General features: G+C 37.8%; 1 protein-coding gene across 6 annotated transcripts in view; it reads left to right on the forward strand.

Annotated features, from left to right (window-relative positions):
• Nucleotides 1–21,235, forward strand: part of LOC124723232 (serine/arginine repetitive matrix protein 2) — a 290,135-nt gene that overhangs the window by 175,464 nt on the left and 93,436 nt on the right. For 4 of the 6 annotated variants that reach the window (XM_047248421.1, XM_047248423.1, XM_047248425.1 and 1 more), the window contains one exon: nucleotides 5,913–5,972. The exons of 1 other annotated variant lie outside the window; for it this stretch is intronic. In XM_047248421.1, coding sequence (XP_047104377.1) covers nucleotides 5,913–5,955 — 43 coding nt within the window. In that variant the 3' untranslated portion in view covers nucleotides 5,956–5,972. Of the gene's footprint in view, nucleotides 1–5,550; nucleotides 5,607–5,912; nucleotides 5,973–21,235 lie in introns of those variants that run through there. One more of the 6 variants, XM_047248424.1, reaches the window with a different exon arrangement.

The following is a 21,235-nucleotide window of genomic DNA, read 5'->3' on the forward strand; positions in this document are numbered from 1 at the left end:
CTTTTCCTTGCATTTTCAATGCAGAAAAACTTTTCACCACAGCATACGAAAGGGATTCATTATTCTTCAATTCACCTCTCAAAGAAGATTGCAGCAAATCGCATTTTTTTGCTAAACCGGAGATTTTCAAGTTATGATAGTCTGTAATGCCACAGTAATAGCCATACACTGAGATGTCCAAAGTCATTGGGTAGTGATACACACGTATACAGATGGTGTTAGTATTATGTAGACAATGTATAAAAGAGCATTATTGCACTGATGGAGCTGTTGTTTGTACTTAGATGAATCCTGTGAAAATGTTTGTGACATGTTTATGGCCCAAAGACAGGAATTAACAGACTTTGAATGCAGCCATTAGAGAATTCATTATCCAATGTCCTACACTTAACAACAGAGAGCTGCAGCATTTGCATGGAGTTGTCAGTGCTAACAGAAAAGCAACACTGCGTAAAATAACTGCAGAAATCAATGTGGGACTTATGACAAATGTATCCGTTAGTACAGTGTGGCAAAATTTGGCATTAATGGACTATGGCAGCAGATGACCGACACGAGTGCCTTTGCTAACAGCACAATGTAGCCTGCAGTGCCTATCTTAGGCTCACGACCATATTGGTTGGACCGTAGATGACTGAAATACCATGGTCTGGACAGATGAGTCCTGATTTCAGCTGGTAAGAGTTGATGGCAGGGTTCAAGTGTGTTGCATACCCCATGAAGCCGTGGACCCAAGTTGTCAGCAAGGCATTGTGGAAGATGGTGGTACCTCCATAATGGTGGGCTGTGTGTACATGGAATGGTCAGGGTTCGCTGGTCCAACTGAACCAATCATTGACTGGAAATGGTTATGTTCAGCCACTTGGTGACCATTTGCAGCCATTCACGGACTTCATGTTCTCAAACAGTGATGAAATTTTTGTGGATAACAGTGTGCTATGTCACTGGACCACAATTGTTCACAATTGGTTTTGAAGAACATTATGGACAATTCGACTGAATGATTTGGCCACCCTTATCACCCTACATCAATACCACTGAAAATTCGTGGGACATACTCAAGAGGTCAGGTCATACACTAAATACTTCACCAGCAACACTTTTGCAATTATTGATGGCTATAGAGGCAGCATGACTCAATATATCTTCAGGGGACTTGCTACGAATTTTTGAGTCCAGGTGTCATTTAGTTGTTGCAGTGTGCCCTGCGAAAGGAGGTCCGACGTGATATTAGGAGGTATTCTATGACTTGTCACCTCATTTTATTTTGTTGAGCAGTATGTTTTCATCATTTGTGGGCCATGAAAGTATAAAGAGTACATGAAAGTTTAGAGTGTACAGGAATCTGCACTTCCATAAACAAGAATGTGGTGATGGGTTCATTTTTTAATGTAGAAAGGCATGCCATTTCATGTAATGTATCTCGCACATACAGTTTTGGGTCAATAATTCTCATTTTCAAACATATTTCTTAATACATAATGAGGAGTCAAATTTGATATTTGCTGTGTGTGCGAGCTGCTACATTGGTCTGTTAACTTCACTGTAATAGAAACAGTCATTATTAAGGTGTCTAGTCACACAGGTATTAGAAAGTATTGATGTAATGACTGGTACATCTTAGGATGGGGAAAAAAGAAAAAAAAAAAAAACCTTTTTTACAGTTGTAAATTTCAACAGCCATTTTGTAATGGATAGAATAAAATGACTGATGTGTTCACGTTCCTAGATTTCAAGTCATCTATGATGTAACACATGACCTACAGCACAGGCAGTATGCCAATGTGAACAGAAATGGAAATCTGTGTATTGTGATTGCTTTGGCATCTAGACTCAGATCTTTTCTCCATATTTAGCAGTTTCACTGCAAAAAAAAAAAAAAAAAAAAAAAAAAAAAAAAAAAAAAAAAAAAAAAAAAAAAAAATATCAACCAGGAAATTTCAAATCAGCACACATTCTGCTGCTGAGTCAAAATTCACTCCAGAAGAAAAACGTTCGCGATCTTGGAAGATTTCTTGACAGATGCATCTGCAGTCTATACAGAAGGAATCAATGGCAAATTATTGTCATTAATTTTGTTACCATTTTGGCATAACCTGCTCAAAAATTAAAGGATGAGCTGTAAACTTTCATAAAAATCAGACATCGTGTCAAAAGTGGATTTTTATTTTCAAACTGTTTCACATCATTCCTTAAGAGAGCTTATTCTTAAAGCATGCTTCGTTAACATTTATTTTAAATAACAATTTTCTTGTGGGAGTTTGAGCAAGATCAACAGAAATGTTAATTACATGTGGGGAATTTCTCAGAAGTGGGTTTGATACTATGGGGCTTTATTGTATCTGGGGTAGCCTCCTACATTGCATGTCTTTTGTGCACAAAGTTCTTCCTTGACAATTGTTTCAATGCTTATTTTCCATTATGCGAGTTGTTTCACATGTTTCTGGCACACATTTTTTGTCTTTTTTTCTGCCTTGGATCGTATTATGTTGCCCTTCTTTGTTTACTTTCATTTTGTTTAAATTTGTTTTTAGTTTTGTTTTTTGGATAACCTTCCCTGAATTTGTACAGTTAGTGTACTGCTTTCATTAGTTTATATTTCATATCATTACATATTCGTGCATTACATTTAACTCCTAATGTTCCGTAAACATTGTATGAGATTGTAGTACAAAGTGTGTCTTTTAAACTCTCTCTGTGTTTATAGCTGTAGGTTACCGTTGATCAGTAGTAAATACTACGCCGTTACGCATTCTCATTAGCTTTGTCTTTTGTCATGGTACACAGCAAAATAATTTCTGCCAAAATGCAGCTGTGTCCATTTTACTTGCCACAGAAATTAGAAATAGCTTTCTATGTTGAGGAGCATAGTGTTTTCATGTTTCTTTGGCGGATAATATTTGAGTGCAGTTTTATTATATAGCTTTACCATCTGAAGAATCAGCACCTTGCAAGTGATATTGCAGTGCATAATAAAGATACTGCACTATTTTAGTTTATCAGATAATGTATGCTTTGTAGGCAACCAGTGCACTAAAGCTTATTCCCTAGGGTGGAGATTGATTATGTAATGTACAGTGTGCAGTCAGTAAAGTGGAAACAGAATTTCCATTTTGTTTTGAATTCATAATTTTGTAGCTTACTTAACGTACTTCATGATAGTCAGTGTCTTTGTCATTTGATGTTTTATTAAAATTTAGTATCAGTTTCAGCCTTACAACCATCACTAGATATGAAAATTTAGCAGCAACATGTATGCCTATGCAACATGCCTATGTGCCACTGCTAAATGTTTAGTTCTAATGATGGCTGAAAAACCAAAACCAGAAATCAATTATAATAAAATTTAATATGACCAAGACATTGACTTCTATAATCCAGCCCAATAAAAAGGTCACAGGTCTCCTCAGGATGTACACATGGCCTCATTTTGCATACTTCGGTATAAATTTGAGAGGAGAAAAAACTATTCAGGTTGATAGTTTATATAATTGTATTGCTATTCCGCAGTGAGGTTGACCATCAGTAATGAAATTTAAGTTAACTGATTCTTCACCTTTTAAACTCTCACTTCCTGAAATATGGACCTTTATGTTAATAATGTTAATAATATGTTAATATTAATATGTTAATAATTATTCTATCACATCAGTTAATATCATTACGAGCGCAAGTGTTTATACTCATGACTGCAGTTTTTCTCTGTGAAATAGCTTAGAGCAGTTGGGGGGGGGGGGGGGGGGTTGGAGGTAATGAGTAGGAAGTGGCAAAAGAAAACTGTGTATCACCCTTGAAAGGTGCCAGCCACTTTCATTGTGCCATTTGAGAAATATTACTTCAAAAATAAGTACATTTACAATGGTAAAAACTACTGATTCTAGCTAGCACCAATTCTTACAATTGCACATGCCCATTTACACTTCAGCTTAACAAAAGGCTTGTTGTCAGTTCAAACAAGTATAAGTATTCTCACCTGCTACATGTTATCAAAACCAAAATTAAGCCACCACATTAATACAGAGAAGTATATGTCTGTTCCAAGTGTACCACAAGATGAGAGAGTGGAAAAATGGATTACAGAAATTGAGTCTAAATGAACAAAACCAAAAATCCTGATAGTTTCTGATGGAATTAAATGCCATCAAATGGGAGTTGACTTAAAATAGCTGGTTCACACCATTTGTACTCATTGTCTCAGTGCATTTATAGAAAAGAGGGGAGGGAGGACAAAACTCACTATTGAGTATCTACCATACTGAAGTAGAACATAAAAGGGGTGAAGATGTGGAACAGTTGAAATTTCTAGGTGAGGAAACAGTCTTCACATTTTAGGAAACACCTTTTGGGTTAAGAAACTGTAGGTTGTGGAAAAGAAATGGCTTCTCTTAAGTCAGGATTAAGGACACCACATTCTCCTTTCAGACTGGGCGCTTAACAGAGAGGAAACTGGCTGCTTGCAGTCATATTTTAAGTCAAGTCATTGTCCCCCTTTACTGTTATTGGATAATACTCCACATTCTCATTGATGCATCCTTTACCAAATTCTTTGGGACTCTTTAGAAGACTGTGGGTCACAAGAGGAAGCAAATGTGACTCCACAGATGTGGGTACAATAAATGATCATTAAGTTCCTTCAATCAACCTTGCAAGCTAAACAATAGATACTAAAGCTGAAGGTTGTGTGTTTATGACAGAGTTGACCATTTATTTTCTTTAGATATTGTACCTTGCGTAGAACAGTGAGTCATGTTGAAATTGTTTCATTGTGTAGTCATTTTGTGCTAACATTATGTAATTTAGAGAATACTGCTCTTGTATTTCTTCTGTTTTACCCAGAGCATCATATTCTTAAAGTTTTAGTGTGGTATGGAGATATAAGTATGTATTATTAAATTTTTAACAATTTCAGTTGCATGTTTATACCATCAGTAAATGCACTGTGCAGAGACCTGCACTCCGTGTGCCCACATTTTGCAGTATTTTGTCTCTTTAAAAAGAACAAAATAGTTCTTCTTTAAATTTCTTAATAAGTCTTTTTGACATTTGCTTTGGATTTTAGTTTCTGTGGGATACTTTTGTTGTTTTGCATGAGGTGGTTGCTGTGTCAAACACATCTTTAGTGTGATACTATTCTTGAAAGTCCAACACTAATATCAGTTTAAAACATGATCTTAACCATTTTTGTTGTTATTGTTTGTGATAGTAATTTGTGAATTTCACTATTAATTGAAGCAAATGATTTATAATTTTTTATGACAGTCAAAGACGTACAAAGATCTATTAGTTTTCAAGATAACTGTAATAGCCCTTGCGTTTTATTTATCATTATACTGTATTTCATGTCCTTCACTCCTTGTGAGGGCTATCACTTCAGTAAAGAATAACTTTTTCTTTTTCTCCAAATGATTATTTCAGTTATTGTACTCTCTCTCTCTCTCTCTCTCTCTCTCTCTCTCTCTCTCTCTCTTTCTGAAAAATATTTTTTTCCCTACAGAATGCATGTATGTGGGAGACAACTGAAAAATAATTCCTTTTCTTTGATTTCCATAGGCAAAAAACGACTATGTGGAGCTGAACTTTCTTTTGAAAAAAAATAAATAAATAAAAATAAAAAAGATGTGGTAAGTTAGTGCTAGAAATTGACTTCAAGGTTTTTGTAGATGTGCACAAAACAGACTACCCAAGGTCCACTACATGTGAGTGTGTACGTGTGTTTGTGTGTGGTTAAAAAATGAGGAAGCAAAAACAAATTTTTTGCAGGGGCTAAAAGTGATTACAAACTACAAAAAGCAAATATATGCAAACACACAACATATATTTGCTTATTCTCTCTTATATTTCTGTTATTTGATGTTTTGTTGGAATTTTGTAGTTTTAATTTATGTCCAATTCACATTTTTTATTTATTTCAGCCCTCGTTTCGACATAGACAGTTCACACACAAGCGGACATTAAACTATCTATTCTCACAGGTAAAACGATAATTCAGATGTGCAATTGTGACATGAAGTGGCATTTTAAATTAGTCAACGAAATGTCTCATTTTCCACAAAACTGACACATATATGAAGTTTTACAGTGTTGCCTTAACAGATGTATACTGAATTGAGTTTAAAGTGTTTAGTCTTACCATGTAGAAAGCTTTTCCTGCTTGAGAATTGAAGTGTAATAGTTGTTTGAATAAACACATTGTGATGGTATTCTTATGTCAGTTTTTCAAGGGGGGAGGCGGGGGTGGGGAGACAGTGTGTCTGCTGTTAAGTATTTGGCTCTGTAACGAAAGCAAGATGTGGTGTGGAATATGTACTTCATGTCTTATTCTGTAAGCTTCATCAGGTTACACATTATTTTTACTAGCTTCATTATCGGTGTGAAGAAAAGTTCTTTTTCCCCATATTGGAAACCAGATCTTGTGCCACAGCTGTCACTTGAAAACAATTTTTGTCTGTGTTATTCCAGATTAGGTTTTCAAATACTGTTATAGTGGTACTCCGCCTCTTCCTAATTAGTTTGATCTTACAATGTCTCTAGACAACATCTGTGCTTTTCTATGTTCAAATATTTTCCCATTTAGTTTGTATATAAGGTTACTGTATTTCTTGGCTCTAACTTGTTAAATATTCTCCCAGGTAGTCGAAGTGAATGTTATATTTTATCAATAAACTATCCAATATCTTCCACAATAATTGGTGGTGTGTATGTCATGTCTTTGTCAGTGTGGGACACCCTTAATGAGGTTTCTCACATCTAACAGACCATAAGTCACGTTTCCCATTTGTTGCAGTGATTGGTACATTTTTATAAAATACTTAATGGTACAGGCTCATGGAGAAACTAACATGTAGGTTCCTGGTTTTTGTGGTATTAATTATATTGAGAAGTTTCTTGTTGAAATATTAATTTGATTGGGTTTAGGTTAGACTGTGAAGCAGATTTGTGGATAGATCATTCTCTCTCTCCCTCCCCCTCCCTCCCTCTTTCCCTCCCCCCCCCCCCCCCCCCCTCTCTCTCTCTCTCTCTCTCTCTCTCTCTCTCTCTCTCTCTCTCTCTCTCTACACACACACACACACACACACACACACACACACACACACACACACACACACACAGAGTCGAGTGCTGTATGTGAAAACAAGCAAAGCTTTGTAATGCAGGTAGTGCTGCTGTTGATATGTAGACTGAAAAGAGTTAAATATTTGAAAGCACCCCATTTATGTTTTGAATAAGATATTACTGTTATGTTTATTTAAAATAATCTCTTTCGCAAAGCAGTCAGTTAGTCCAGCTGTTGTTTTTCAGTTTATAACAGTATGAAGAAAACATTACAGGCTCTTACAATTTTTTATTGATCAGCGTAACTACATAAGAGTTGAAGAAAAAAGGTGTTACTTATATTTCTGTGGTATTTGAAAGGCTGTGTCAGTACTTAATAAAATCAGCCATATTGCTTTGTTATACAGTGTGCTCAGACAACATTTTGCTCAGAAAGTAACTATACTTTTTTTGCTTGTAGTTTCAATTTGAGCAGAGAGATTTTGAAAACAGTCTACTGTAATATTGATGTCCGTGTCAATATTGAGTCATAAAATGTACTAAAAATTGAGAAACTTATTTTATTTTTCCATGTTCATAAGTTACTTTCTTTTTCATTTTGATGGTAAGAAAGAATTATTACATTACTGATAGACTTTATAGATTTAATATGCAGAAAGAGTAGAAATGTACTTTTTATTTGACTGAGGTGTTTATATATTTATTTTATAATATATTTTACAAACTAGTGCCTGAGATTCATGATATGGCAGGAGTTCCATAATAGACGTTTTTGTACATAGTGCAAACGTTTTTTTTTTTTTTTCCGTATTCCAAAACAGTGCTGTTATTCTATTTATTAGGATATCATTGTTTCTTTTATACAAATTATTTACAAATCATTAAAATTGTTATAATTTGAGTGTGAGTTATGTTTGCTGTGCTAATTAATTATTGTTATCAAAATGAGGGTTAAACCAAATTTGGTTATGAGTTAATAAATAATTATAAATCATGTTGGAGTACTTTGGGTCACTACTCCTTGAGTAGTGGAGATGAATGACGTGTCACAGCACTCCTACTGTCTTAAATTGTTTGGCAGTACATACTCATAGAAAGTTATCTTTGAGCAATTGATGTCTTTAGTGAGAATCGTGTGTTTCTTTTTCGTTGTTCTTATAGTATGGGTTTTTGGCTGCTTATAGTTGGAATATGCAATATTTGCATGTGTTATAGCTGTTATTTACTTAATTTATGTTGCTGTTGTAGAAGTGACAATGTAATTTAATGAACATAGAATGTAGTTTTCAATAGGTCAAGAAACTTTTGAAGATCTCATGCTGTACGTTGGAAATCGTTAAAATTTATTTACTTTTCAAGGATATTTTAGTCAATTATTTATTTTTAAAGACAATATAAATGTGTGCTAATTCTTGTTAATGGCTGTAATATTGTTATATATTAATTATTCAGGCTCAGGAGAATCTTCTACACCGGATTTTGCACTAATTTATTCAGATTTCTTGCTGACTGAAAGATCATCATCGAATCAGTGTTACCGGGTTTAAAATCTCTGCTTTTGTTGCTTTTATGCAATGAGGTAGGAAGAAACAATTGTGCCACTGTTATTCAAAAAGGACATTACGCATGAATTCTGCAGCCTTTTTCATCCAGTCTTGAGAGATTCTTAAGGATAGTGCAGTGTATCTAAAATGGTGTTTGCATATATTGTTTTTCCAGCACTAAGGAAAAAAGAATATTTTATTTTTTGATTGAAAGATTGAAAGCTTAATGTAAATTTGGTTACAGTTTAAACGAAAATTCCTGTATTGTTGTGCTACAGCCCAAGTTTTATGCTACTACCCATTTGTCTGTTGGCAATGTGATGTGTATTTATGGATACTTATCATGCTATCCAATGCAAGATATTTGGAGATGCCTTTGCACGTGTATATTTTGGAAGTAGTGGACATTCTGTCTTAGTTAAAATAGTTGACTAGTGTGCTATAACTTATCACCAGAGAGACACTTCAAAGCATGTTATTCTTATGCACTTTTGTTGGAGTACTACTTTAGACTGTCTCTGTTTCCGTATTTGTAGACTTGTAGAGAATAATGTGAAACTCTCTTCTGAAGGTTAACTTGTATGGGGCTGCACTTCGCGTTTGCTTCAGTAGTATGATGTGTTTGATACCTGAGAGTGTATCTCTTATTCTTGAATGACTATACACCAACATATTTGTTTATAAGATATTTACTTTAGTTAACTAGATCCAAAATGCTGTCTCACAAGTTTTATATTTTCTTATGTTTTGTTAAAAGAAGCTTATATTTTTTAGTAAATGTCTTGCACAAAAGAACCATAGTTGCATCTACATTTAATATATTAGTATTTTTTCTGTTTTTATAAAAACTTTTATAATATTTTTGATAACTCCTCTCAGAAAATACAGGAAAATAACATTGATAATCTGAAAAAAAAAACTGTAACGTTTCCTGTTCATGGTGTGCAATATCTTGAATGAACTGTGTTAATAAAAACACACACACACACACACACACACACACACACACACACACACACACACACACACACACACACACACCAAAATACCGCAATACTGTGGAAACAGCATTAGCTGTATATAATCTATTTAATTGCACTTGCTTAGTGGGTGAAAAGTAGGATATCACAGGTATATGTACACTACAGTTTTTGAAATTGCAGTACTGTCAGTTTCTAATATCTTACTGTTTGAACTTGTGTTCAGGCAAATTTGTGATTTGTATGTAAAGGGACTGTGGAACTAATGAGAACATCCCCACAGGTTTCCTTCACTTCAAGATACTGTTAGTTTTGTCAGAAGATGCAATAAAAGGCAAGAATGTGGCAAGTAATTTCCTATATGGCTAGTATTCATGATATTTGTGTGTACATACGAGTTTGAACAAACTTTTTAATGAAATAAAGCACTCTGAGATAGTGATAATTGCAATGTTCAGAAAGCTGCATGTGACTTAAATGAACATTATTCCACAGATTAGATTCATGAGAATCCTCAAAGTCTGAGAGTATGTATTTAATATAGAGTGAAGCACCCTTATACTCTGACCAGATTCTCTAAACGTTATTGCCTAGAATCAAAGAGGACTTGAATATGTTTCATGGGAGTCACTCTCCAAGTGGTTTGTATAGTCCGCACTCCATCAATGGTGATTGCTAAAGGCTTATGACAATCTTGTGAACCAGTCATTTCCCATACATGTTTGAATAGCAGCATTTGAGGCAAACATAAGATGAGATACACAGGACCACCCATTATTCAAAAAGGTCAACCCATTGTTGTTCAAAAAAGCTTCCACATTCCTCGCCACACTCATCTGGTGATTTTCCTACTGAAATACACTGTGTAATCAAAAGTATCTGAACACCTGATTGAAAATGGCTTCCAGCATTACTTATGTTCGTGGCGTCCTCCATCAGTAATGCTGGAATTCAGTATGTTGTTGGCCCACTGTTAGCCTTGATGACAGCTTCCATTCTCACAGGCATACATTCAGTCAGGTGCTTTGAGGTTTCTTGGGGAATGGCAGCCTATTCTTCATGGAGTGCTGCACTGAGGAGAGGTATTGATATCAGTTGTTGAGGCCTGGCACGAAGTCGGCTTTCCAAAACATCCCAAAGGCGTTCTGTAGGATTCAGGGCAGCACTCTGTGTAGGCCAGTCCATTACAGGGATGCTATTGTCGTGTAACCACTCTGCCACAGGGCTTGCATTATGAACAGGTGCTCGATCATGTTGAAAGATGAGGTCGCCATCTCCGAAGTGCTCTTCAACGGTGGTAAGCGAGAAGGTGCTTAAAACATCAATGTAGGCCTGTGCTGTGGTAGTGCCACGCAAAACAACAAGGGGTGCAAGCCCCCTCCATGAAAAACACAACCACTCCATAACACCACTGCCTCCGAATTTTAATGTTGGCACTACACACACTGGCAGATGAAGTTCACTGGGCATTTGCCAAACCCATACCCTGCCACCAAATAGCCACATTGTGTACCATGATTCGTCACTCCACACAACATTTTTCCACTGTCCAATCGTCGAATGTTTATGCTCCTTACCCCAAGCGAGGCATCGTTTGGTATTTACCGGCATGATGTGTGGCTTACGAGCAGACACTCGACGACGAAATCCAAGTTTTCTTACCTCCTGCCCAACTGTCATAGTACTTACAGTGGATCATGATGCAGATTTGAATTCCTGTGTGATGGTCTGGATACATGGCTGCCTATTACACATTACGACCCTCTTCAGTTGTCGGCGGTCTCTGTCAGTCAACAGCTGGGGTCAGCGTGTACGCTTGTGTGCTGTACGTGTCCCTTCATGTTTCCACTTCACTATCACATCAGAAACGTGGACCTAGGGATGTTTGGAAATCTCGCGTACAGACGTATGACACAAGTGACACCCAATCACCTGACCACGTTTGAAGTCAGTGAGTTCCGCAGCTCGCCCCATTCTGCTCTCTCACGATATCTAATGACTACTGAGGTCGTTGATATGGAGTACTTGGCAGTAGGTGGCAGCACAATGAACCTAATATTTTTGGGGATGTCAGGATACTTCTGATCACATAGTGTATGTTTTGCAGAGTTACCTCAGTGGGCAGTAATTTGAACAAATTTCTCTGATGCTGTAGTTGTTCTCAACTGTTGAGATTGCATATTGTATCTAACCATTCACCAAGCTATTATATTAGCATCCATGACACTACTATGACAATAGACTATGTAGGCTACCATATTGCAGTCGCCCCAGTATCCTCTAACATGAAGCCATCGCTGCAGTACAGGTTCATGCAGATGCCATCCAAAAACCCTACATTTTTTCTCTCAGCATGCCAGTTAAAGCACTCATCAGAGCAGTGCAATTTCTCCCCCACTTGAGTACAACATACAGAATGTTCATACAATCACATGAAACTGTCAGAAATTTCCTTCTTTGCTATTGTTGTTCAACTTGCATGTCACACTGGCTTGAATGTCTGTTATGTTATCGAAGCGCTGACACTCCATCAGATGTGTATTTCTGCACTTTGTCATTTTGTGGTCGATTCATATTGATAACACCAATTCTTGTCACCTGTGATGACTTTTTTCCAGAAAAGAATTGTCGTCATTTCAGTCCAGTTGTGGTGGGCATCAACCTATCATCGTTTTTCTCCAGGACTCAAAGTTTGTGGAACAAACTTTCCACAGACATTACTCCTCTTCAAAACTTTCTGGAGGATGTTTTGAACACTTGATTTAGATATGATGTTCCATTGTGATTTGTGGCACAACAGGACTGATACTCTACAGCTCCACATCCACTACTTAACACAACCTTCTCATATCTAACTGGTGGAATACACTATAGTTGTCAGTTCAAGTTGCCACCATAGTTACTGCGCTGATGTCACTTATACACCAGGAATAAAATCAGTCTGGGAAGTTTTTGGATGGATGATGTAGAAAGGCCTACAACTATTTCAGTGCTATAGCATCAAGCAAAGACTGAACGGAGTTGTATAATTAAGACCAAGATGGAATTTATCCTTAGTGATCTGGTACCTGTTTGTTGCTGTACTTCAATCTCTTATGCACTAGCTCCACATACATCTGTGTTGTAGGAACATACCTTGTATGAGCTAATATGTTAAAATATGATAACAAAATTTTGGTTTCTACTGTGTGTGTGTGGGGGGGGGGTGTAGTGGGGGGGATTGTGCATGTGTTCATTCCATACAAGGTCAATTCACATGACGTCCAGTCAGGGACTAGAACAATAGAACATGAAAATATTCAAGAACGTGTTTCAAATGGAGGTATTGGCGTAAACTGTCTAAATTGATGAAACTGATCCGATGGTGGGAGGGGGGGGGGGGGGGGGTTAAGGGTTAAAGGCATTGTCTGCTAACATTGGAAGTTAACCTATTCTCAATATGCCCACTCCTGCTGTAATGCTATAGTAGTGGATTCTGTAATCTTTATTGTTTTGCATACTTTGTTTTCATCGAGAAAAGTAGGATATATTCCTGTGAGTGTTTTTCTACAGAGAAAACCAAATATATCAATTGCAAATTACTTTGGTTTTATAATACCTGGGCAGAGAAGAAAGCCTCACTGTTCATAAATAAGAAGAAAGAGATATTAAACCGTTTTCATCAAAAGCATTGTTGAAGAAGTCGGCTCTATTGAAGAAGAAAAATACATTCTTTGACATTTTTCGTACTCAGAAAGAAAACAAGACACAAAAGATTAAGTAAAAAGACACATTGTGTTGCTCTCTAAGTATTGGTTGACATATCTCTATATATTTTCACAACAAAATACAATATATTGATGTTTTCAAATTTTAGGCACTTCTCCTATTCTTTCAGATCTCAGTTGTGAGCAGAACTTACTATCAGACTTTTGTCAAGGACATCCACTGTGAACTTTGAACACAAATAAATTCTAGTATCACTGTTAGTTCCATAATTCTGATACTGTAATGTGACTTTTTGTAACACGAGCAGTATTCATGACCTCACTTTCACTGCTCACTATTCGAAAGTAATGGACCTTTTGTTCTAGCCTGTTGATGTCCAGTGAGAATCGCACTCTTTATAGTATATTTTTTCTTTGCCAAGAACATGGCAGGTATCAATGAACTGATACACATTCTCTGCTGTAAGAAATTCAGAATGTCTGAAATAGTATTGATCACGGAGGGGATTTCTTTGCACCAATTTTCTCAGAGTTTCTGAGTTACTCCAAGTGGAGTGACAGTGTGGGAAGTTCAGATAGGTGCGCTGAGCTGGCTATCGTCTATTTCCGTGAGAGTTATCAATACGTTTGGGAAAAAAAATCTATTTATCTATCTATCTACATCCATCTACATCCATACTCCGCAAGCCACCTGACGGTGTGTGGCAGAGGGTACCTTGAGTACCTCTATCGGTTCTCCCTTCTATTCCAGTCTCGTATTGTTCGTGGGAAGGAGGATTGTCGGTATACTTCTGTGTGGGCTCTAATCTCTCTGATTTTATCCTTATGGTCTCTTCACGAGATATACGTAGGAGGGAGCAATATACTGCTTGACTCTTCGGTGAAGGTATGTTCTCGAAACTTTAACAAAAGCCAGTACCGAGCTACTGAGTGTCTCTCCTGCAGAGTCCTCCACTGGTGTTTACCTATCATCTCCGTAATGCTTTCGCGATTACTAAATGATCCTGTAACGAAGCGCGCTGCTCTCCGTTGGATCTTCTCTATCTCTTCTATCAACCCTCTCTGGTATTATGTAATACTTATTGCATGGGAATAAAATATCCAAATTCCTAGTAATGATTTATGTGTAAAAATTGCTTTGTCTTTTGTAAGATGTAAGCAGTTTTGTTGTAGAAGAGGATTAAACTGTTAGAAGGGTGTGGAAAGATTTGAAAATTCTGGAAAAATTTAAAGTAACAGAAAATTATTAGTTTCAACATGGAAAGCAGGAAGTATAAGTTAAGAACAATGAAATACGTATCCTCCTATGTTGACAAGTTAAGTTATTGGCTCTGACCAATAATATTACAAGAAAATATTTAACTGGCATTAAATTTGAGTTACAAATAACTGACTCTTCCACGAAGAAAAAACATTTCCCTGTTCTCCACTTTTTTAAAAGAAGTTCTACCACCTCTGTATTGACATAAAAAAGTGTAGCTATCTTCATCCTGAATGTTCTCTGACAATTGCAGTGCTTTATTTGGCACAATCATGTAAGTTATAGGAAACCTACAAAAACATAGACTACATACCATGCTGCAACTTTGCCTTTAGCTTCAAAATCTGGCACTTAACCACATGGTTTGCAATACTGCAGAAAGGCTTAGCAGGAATTTAGCCACTGTTCACGATTGCTGGCAGTAGTGGTCATGAGAATGTACTGTCACAAGAAGACTGATCTCCGGACAGCCACATGGCACTAGAGAGAAGGGAGACCGTCACGTTCAGTGTATGGCTCTAGCACAATGTACTGCATTTGCAACAGTAATTTAAGCAGCAGTTGACACCACAGCAACACAGCAAACTGTTAACAAATCGGTTACTGGAAGGACAGCTCTGAGCCAGATGCCCTGTAGTGTGTATTCCACTTACCCCAACCGCCACCACCAATTTTCAGCTTCAATGGTGTCGAGTGAGAGCTCATTGGAGGGCAGGGTGGGAGATCTCATGTATTTCCTGATGAAAGCTGGTTCAGCTTCTTTGCCAGTGATGGCTGTGTTTTGGATAGGATGCCAGTTGAGAGCCTGCAATGAACCTGTCTGCTTGCTAGACACACTGGACCTGGAGTTATGGTCTGGGGTGCAATTTTGTATGACAGCGAGAGCACTCTTGTGCTTATCCCTCACACTCTGAATGTAAATTTGTATGTCAGTCTGGTGATTCAACATGTTGTGCTGCAATTCATGAACAGCATTCCCAGGAGGTGTTCTCCAACTGGATAACACTTGCTCACATACCACTGTTGTAACTTAACATGCTCTACCAAGTGTCAACATGTTGCCTTGGCCTGCTCGGTCATCAGATTTGTCTCCACTCGAGCACAAATGGAATGTCATCAGCAGATAACGCCAGCATCATCCACAACCAGCATGAACCATACCTGTAGCAACCCAAAAAGTGGAAAAAGCATGGAACTCCATCCCATATACTGACATCTGGAACCTTTACAACACAGTGCATACTTGTTTGCCGACTTGCATTCAACGCTCTGACGGTTACATTGGCTATTAATGTACCAGTATTTCACATTTTCAATGGCTTACCTCACACTTACATTAACCTGTGATCGTGCAATGTCATTTTATCAAGTCCGAGGTCGTCCGCTATCATCCTGACACTCATCTGACAGGTGGTGTTCAATAAAATTCGCACACGGTTGATGTTTTCATCAGTTTTGCTGGTTGACGGGCGTTCAGAGGGGTTCTCATCCTCAGTGCTGTCCCGTCCCTCTTTAAAGCTCTTCACCCACCTGAAAACCTTGGCTTTTGACTGGCAATCACCACCGTAGGCTTGTCTACACATATCCAACATTTCCATACCCAGTTTTCCTAGTTTCACACAAAACTTGACGGCATAACGTTGCTCAATCATCTGTTGCATGTTGCATCACGAACGACAACTTTGCGCCGTGTCCACGTAATGCACTATGTTGCTGAGACAAGAGCCCACAGGTAACTGGCATGCCACGCGTTTTCAGCCAGACACCTCTACCACCAATCCCCCTGGGCTTGCACATGCTGTGAAGTACAGTCGCGTCAGCAAAAAATCAGTCTCATTACTTTTTGTACAAACCCTGTACCAGGAGCAATGACATTCTGATAATTATGCCTAGGTTTCCAGGCTAACAATTTAAAATTGGAAAAGATTATGTAGTAGAGTTGTTAACCCTTCAAATCTGTAATTTCCATGCTTGTACCTAGTTCACACAGCTGACTAGTAAAGGAAAGCAGTATTTTGTTTAAATTAGTCTATGGAGGAATCACTTGTCCACAGTTAATGAAATTTCAGTAATTGATAACAACAGATCTTTATTAAATTTAAAAAAGCACATGATCACTTGAAAGGAACATTCAGTGTGGTATACTGTAAAGCAGTATTCAAAGTACAGTCCTATACTGCAGCCCTTTTCCCATGAGTTTCCAGAAAATCTGTCATGAGAAGCAGCCTGAAATTTACATGCTTCCTTTTCCTTTTTTTCACATTGACCTGATAAATGTTACATGCATTGCAAATAGTAATATTCATATGCCTCTAAACACTTTCATGTACCTCCCCTTTCCATGAGATAAGTTGTATTTTCTGATGTCTTACAACTCTCTCACTTTCTGACAAAGGTCTTAATTGGGTTTCCACACGGATATTCATATATTTAGCTGTTGAACAGGTCACATATGTTATCAGCAGATGACAGAGAAAAATAATTTATACTGCAAGACCTCAGTGTGTGAGTTTGTACTTGGGTTTCTGGCTTGAGGTGTTAACCCTTTGTCTGTTGTTGATGAGTTTACTCGTCATGCCGCCTGCCGCTCCCTGGGTGCTAATGACGAGTTTAGTTGCACAGCGGACTTCCCGCCTCATGTCTCAGTAGTCTTTCATATTTCTGGCTGCTAGCATGTCGCCTGATTCTTTGTCTGTTGTGAGCCTAGGCTTTGCACTACAGTTCACTGTTCATCAGGATTTACATCAGTGTTCTTTCCGTCCTGTATTTTACAATGAAAATGGCAAGGCGTTGTGGGTGCACTGAAGAAGAAATCATGGAGATTCATACGAGGAGCAACAGTAAGGATGAACTACTTGATTTTGATGAAAGTGATAGCCCTTCTAAAGAATCGGAAAGTTGTAGTCATAAATCGTCCATGTTAGCAGGGATGTCAATGCAGTCTCATGTTTCAACAAGAGATGTTAGTCATTCTGAATCTGAAGAATCAGAAAGTGATAGTGAAATGCCTATGAAGAAATCACGTCTTAGTGATAAATTTGACTAGAAAGAAAATGATATTCAGCCAGTTAATCACACATTTGATGATACGCTATCAGAATGTGTGTCAAATAGGGAATGAGCCAAGTATTCTGTCAGTTTTCATGTTATTCTGTACAGAAATATATAGCTGGCGAATACTCCAGAATCAGTGTATTCTTGAATATAAAAGTGGAAAGATACTGGATATGAAGAAATGTATTGTTTCATAGCTGTTTGTCTTCTGATGGCTTGCGTGAAAAAAAATGAGAAGTAGTGAACACTGGGTAGAGATGTCCTTTTAAATACTCAAATTTGTAGTGAACATAGTCAAGAGACCGCTTTTTGTTACTTATGAGAATGTTACATTTCAGTGAAAACTCTGACAATACTGGAGGAGACAGGTTATTCAAAATTAGGAACATTGTCGACAAAGTTCGTACAGCATTCCATTGTGCATTTAATCCACATCAGAAACTCTGCATTGATGAAAGTTTGTTATTATTAAAAGGACGCTTATCTTTCAGACAATTCATTCCATCGAAACAGAGTAGACTCGGAATAAAAACATGTGTTATGTGATTGTAAGACTGGCTGTGTCTTACATTTCATCATTTGGACAGGGACATCAACAGAAACTTGAGTTCCACAATTTGGGGAAAAGTATTTACATAGTGGCTACACTTACAAAGCCCAAGTTAGATAACTGGTGCTCAGGCCCCGACTTATTTTCCTGGCTTCACAGTCATGGGCTGAATGCATGTGGTACTGTCCATAAGAACAGATGCAATGTGTCGAAACTTCAGAGGAAACTGAAACGAGGAGATATTCGATTTATGCGTGCCAATAAAATACTTGCTATAAAGAGGTGTGACAAAGGGTTGTGTGGATGTTGACCACATGAAACACCACAGAGATGTTTAACACGGGAAAGACTGATAGGAATACTGGAGAGGAAATTAAGAAACCACAAAGCATTGTAGTGTACAGCTACAATATGGGAGCAGCTGACCATTCGATGTACTGCTTAGCTCTGTCAGATATATACGGAAAATAATGAATTGGTATAAGTAGTTCGTTTTTCACATTCTCAATCTATGTTTTTTAAGTGCTCATGTCCTACACAAGTCACCAACACATCGTAAAATGTCGATAGCAGAGTTTCATCTGTTGCTGGTAAGAGAACTTACTTAAACGGATGCATCAGAGTGGAGAAAAGCTGGCAGGGGAAGGTGTTCTGATAAGAATCCTCTAAGGTTTGTGGGAAGGCATTTTCCAAACATTATAACAAGTGAACATTCCAAGAAAAGTACACTAACTCGTAGATGTATTGTTTGCTGGAAACAAAAAGTGTGTCGAGAACACAGGTATGAGTGTAAAATTTGTTAGGTAGCATTGTGTGTCGTACCCTGCTTTAAAAATTACCACACAAAAACGAATTCCTAATTGCATCACAGGACGATACAATAATGCTATCAGAAAAAAATTAGAAAACGAAAAAACTATAAAAAAGTAAAAAACAAAATAGAAATTTATTTATATTTATTTTTAACTTTTCCAGTGCCTGTCCAAAGCCTGGATGAAAAATAAGGATGGGAAATATATTCACAAAGTGTAGAAGGAACCCCTACATTTACAGTTCATAACTTTGAATCTTCTATATAAGTGAATTTAATGTGATACAAAAATACAGAGGCTTCACGGCTTTCAAATCCTGGAAAATCTGTTGAGTACTTATCTGCAATAATTAAAAGTATAGCACAATAAGATGATCTGTGGCAGACAATCAATCATTTCCGGCGATTCCAAATTATAACAGCACTGATTACCATCTGTTAAGGACAACTGCATCTGTGCCTGGATGGAACACTTTACACAGTGTATGTATTAGAAGTAAAGAATCTGACTGTGGATGACTAAGCACTCAGTTTGTTGTATTTTCAGAAACAAATAGTAGGCCGTGTGAAATTTCCGAATACGTCACAATATGAATTTAACATAGTGAAGTAAAATTGTTCTTACCATCTCTCACAGTAAATTGTCATGTTGCAGTGCGATGTGAAAGGTGATCTGTATGTCACTTTCTCCTATAAACAACGTAATATGACATCAATGGTCATTCGCTGCAGCATTGGAAGCCAGGATCCGTTTACCTGGAGACTTTCTTCTCTCTCGTTGAAGCTCTTCTCGTGGTTGTATATTTCTATAGCTTCTCTGAACAAGCAGGTGTGATAGTTCCTCTCTGCAGTCAGAACTTCCTTGTCGGTGATTTCACTATGTAATCGGTCTCACACAGTGCGTACTGTTTCATGACCAATTTCTTCACATGCCCCAACCTGCAATGTCGCTTATGTTCTGTAAGCCTGGTGTTAATTGGCCGTCCAGTCATTCCAAAATAAACTTTTCCGCGTGTGCATCGTATGCTGTATATTCCTGACATTGCGAGTGGGTCCCTTTTATCCTCTGCTGATCTGAGACACTCTTTGATTTTCTTTGTCAGTTTGCAAATAGTCTTTACGCCGTATTTGTGCAATATAGGGTTGATTTTTGGCTCCAGTCCACCACCAGCAATGGAGGGTGAAACTTTGACAATGCCAGCCACTCGTGCAGGCGAAAGGTGAGAAAAATCATCAGGCGAACGTCGGCCAAAGAACCCAAGACAGAAGCCAGCAGGCAGTTTGTTAACTAGAGGCCATAAAAGCCTTAACAAATTTGTATAATTCTTAGTGACATAAAATAGTTTTAACGATTTTGGTTCTGCAGTAATCCATCTGCAGAGAAATTATGTAGTGAGAGCATTTATTCTGTATCAGCCATGAGAGGGCGCAGTGCTTCGCACAGGGCAGGCGTGGCAGCGTGGGCTTCTCTGGCCCTGGCGGCAGCTTGAGGAACAAACATTTAGCGCAGGTAGCCGGATTATGCCGCAGCCTGCAGTGCCTCAGCACGCTGATCAGATGGTGCGCCTCCAGCAGTCTAAGGGTTAATAAAAATGGAACTGTTGTGTTTCTGTACTCATGTGGAGTTTCATGCATCTTGCAGCCAAAAACATTTACCCATCTTCAATGAGTCCATCTGCATTTGCACACTTGGTAATGTTATTTCTTTGATCATCCCAGGCCAGAGCTGGATGGTTGCTAATAGAAGCACATGGCCAGTCCCTTCACAATCTCCAGTTTTAAATAGAATTATTTTGCTGTTGAAATTACTTTAAAACCCAGTGAAAAGGAACTATCTGAGTATGTGCTTTCTTTAACAAATGATAAAACTTGTAACTGAATGCTATACTTCTGCTACTTGAAATTGATTTTTGTACCTATATGGTCCAGTCACCTTAAGACAACCACTGCCTATGTTCGATGTCGGCGCGGGGGTGGGGACGACACAGAAAACAGTGCAGTATTAATAATGCAGAAATGGAGTGATTTATCTGACATCCGAAAGACCATTATCATTTTCTTTTGGGCCAACGGTGATAGCACTTTCTGAATGGTTGAGTTTGTAAACTGTTGGCATGGTTAAAATATACGGTGTGTGACAAAATGGCACTATCTAAAACTGGTGCCGATGCAACAGTGGTGCACCACGGGCCATAGATAGCAGAAATTAACGACGGTTGCAGTGACGTGTTTCGACGAATAGACATGCAACTGTTGAGCAACTGGCCATCCAAAT

This window comes from Schistocerca piceifrons, chromosome X (genome assembly GCF_021461385.2).
Source record: "Schistocerca piceifrons isolate TAMUIC-IGC-003096 chromosome X, iqSchPice1.1, whole genome shotgun sequence".
Lineage (NCBI taxonomy): Eukaryota > Metazoa > Arthropoda > Insecta > Orthoptera > Acrididae > Schistocerca > Schistocerca piceifrons.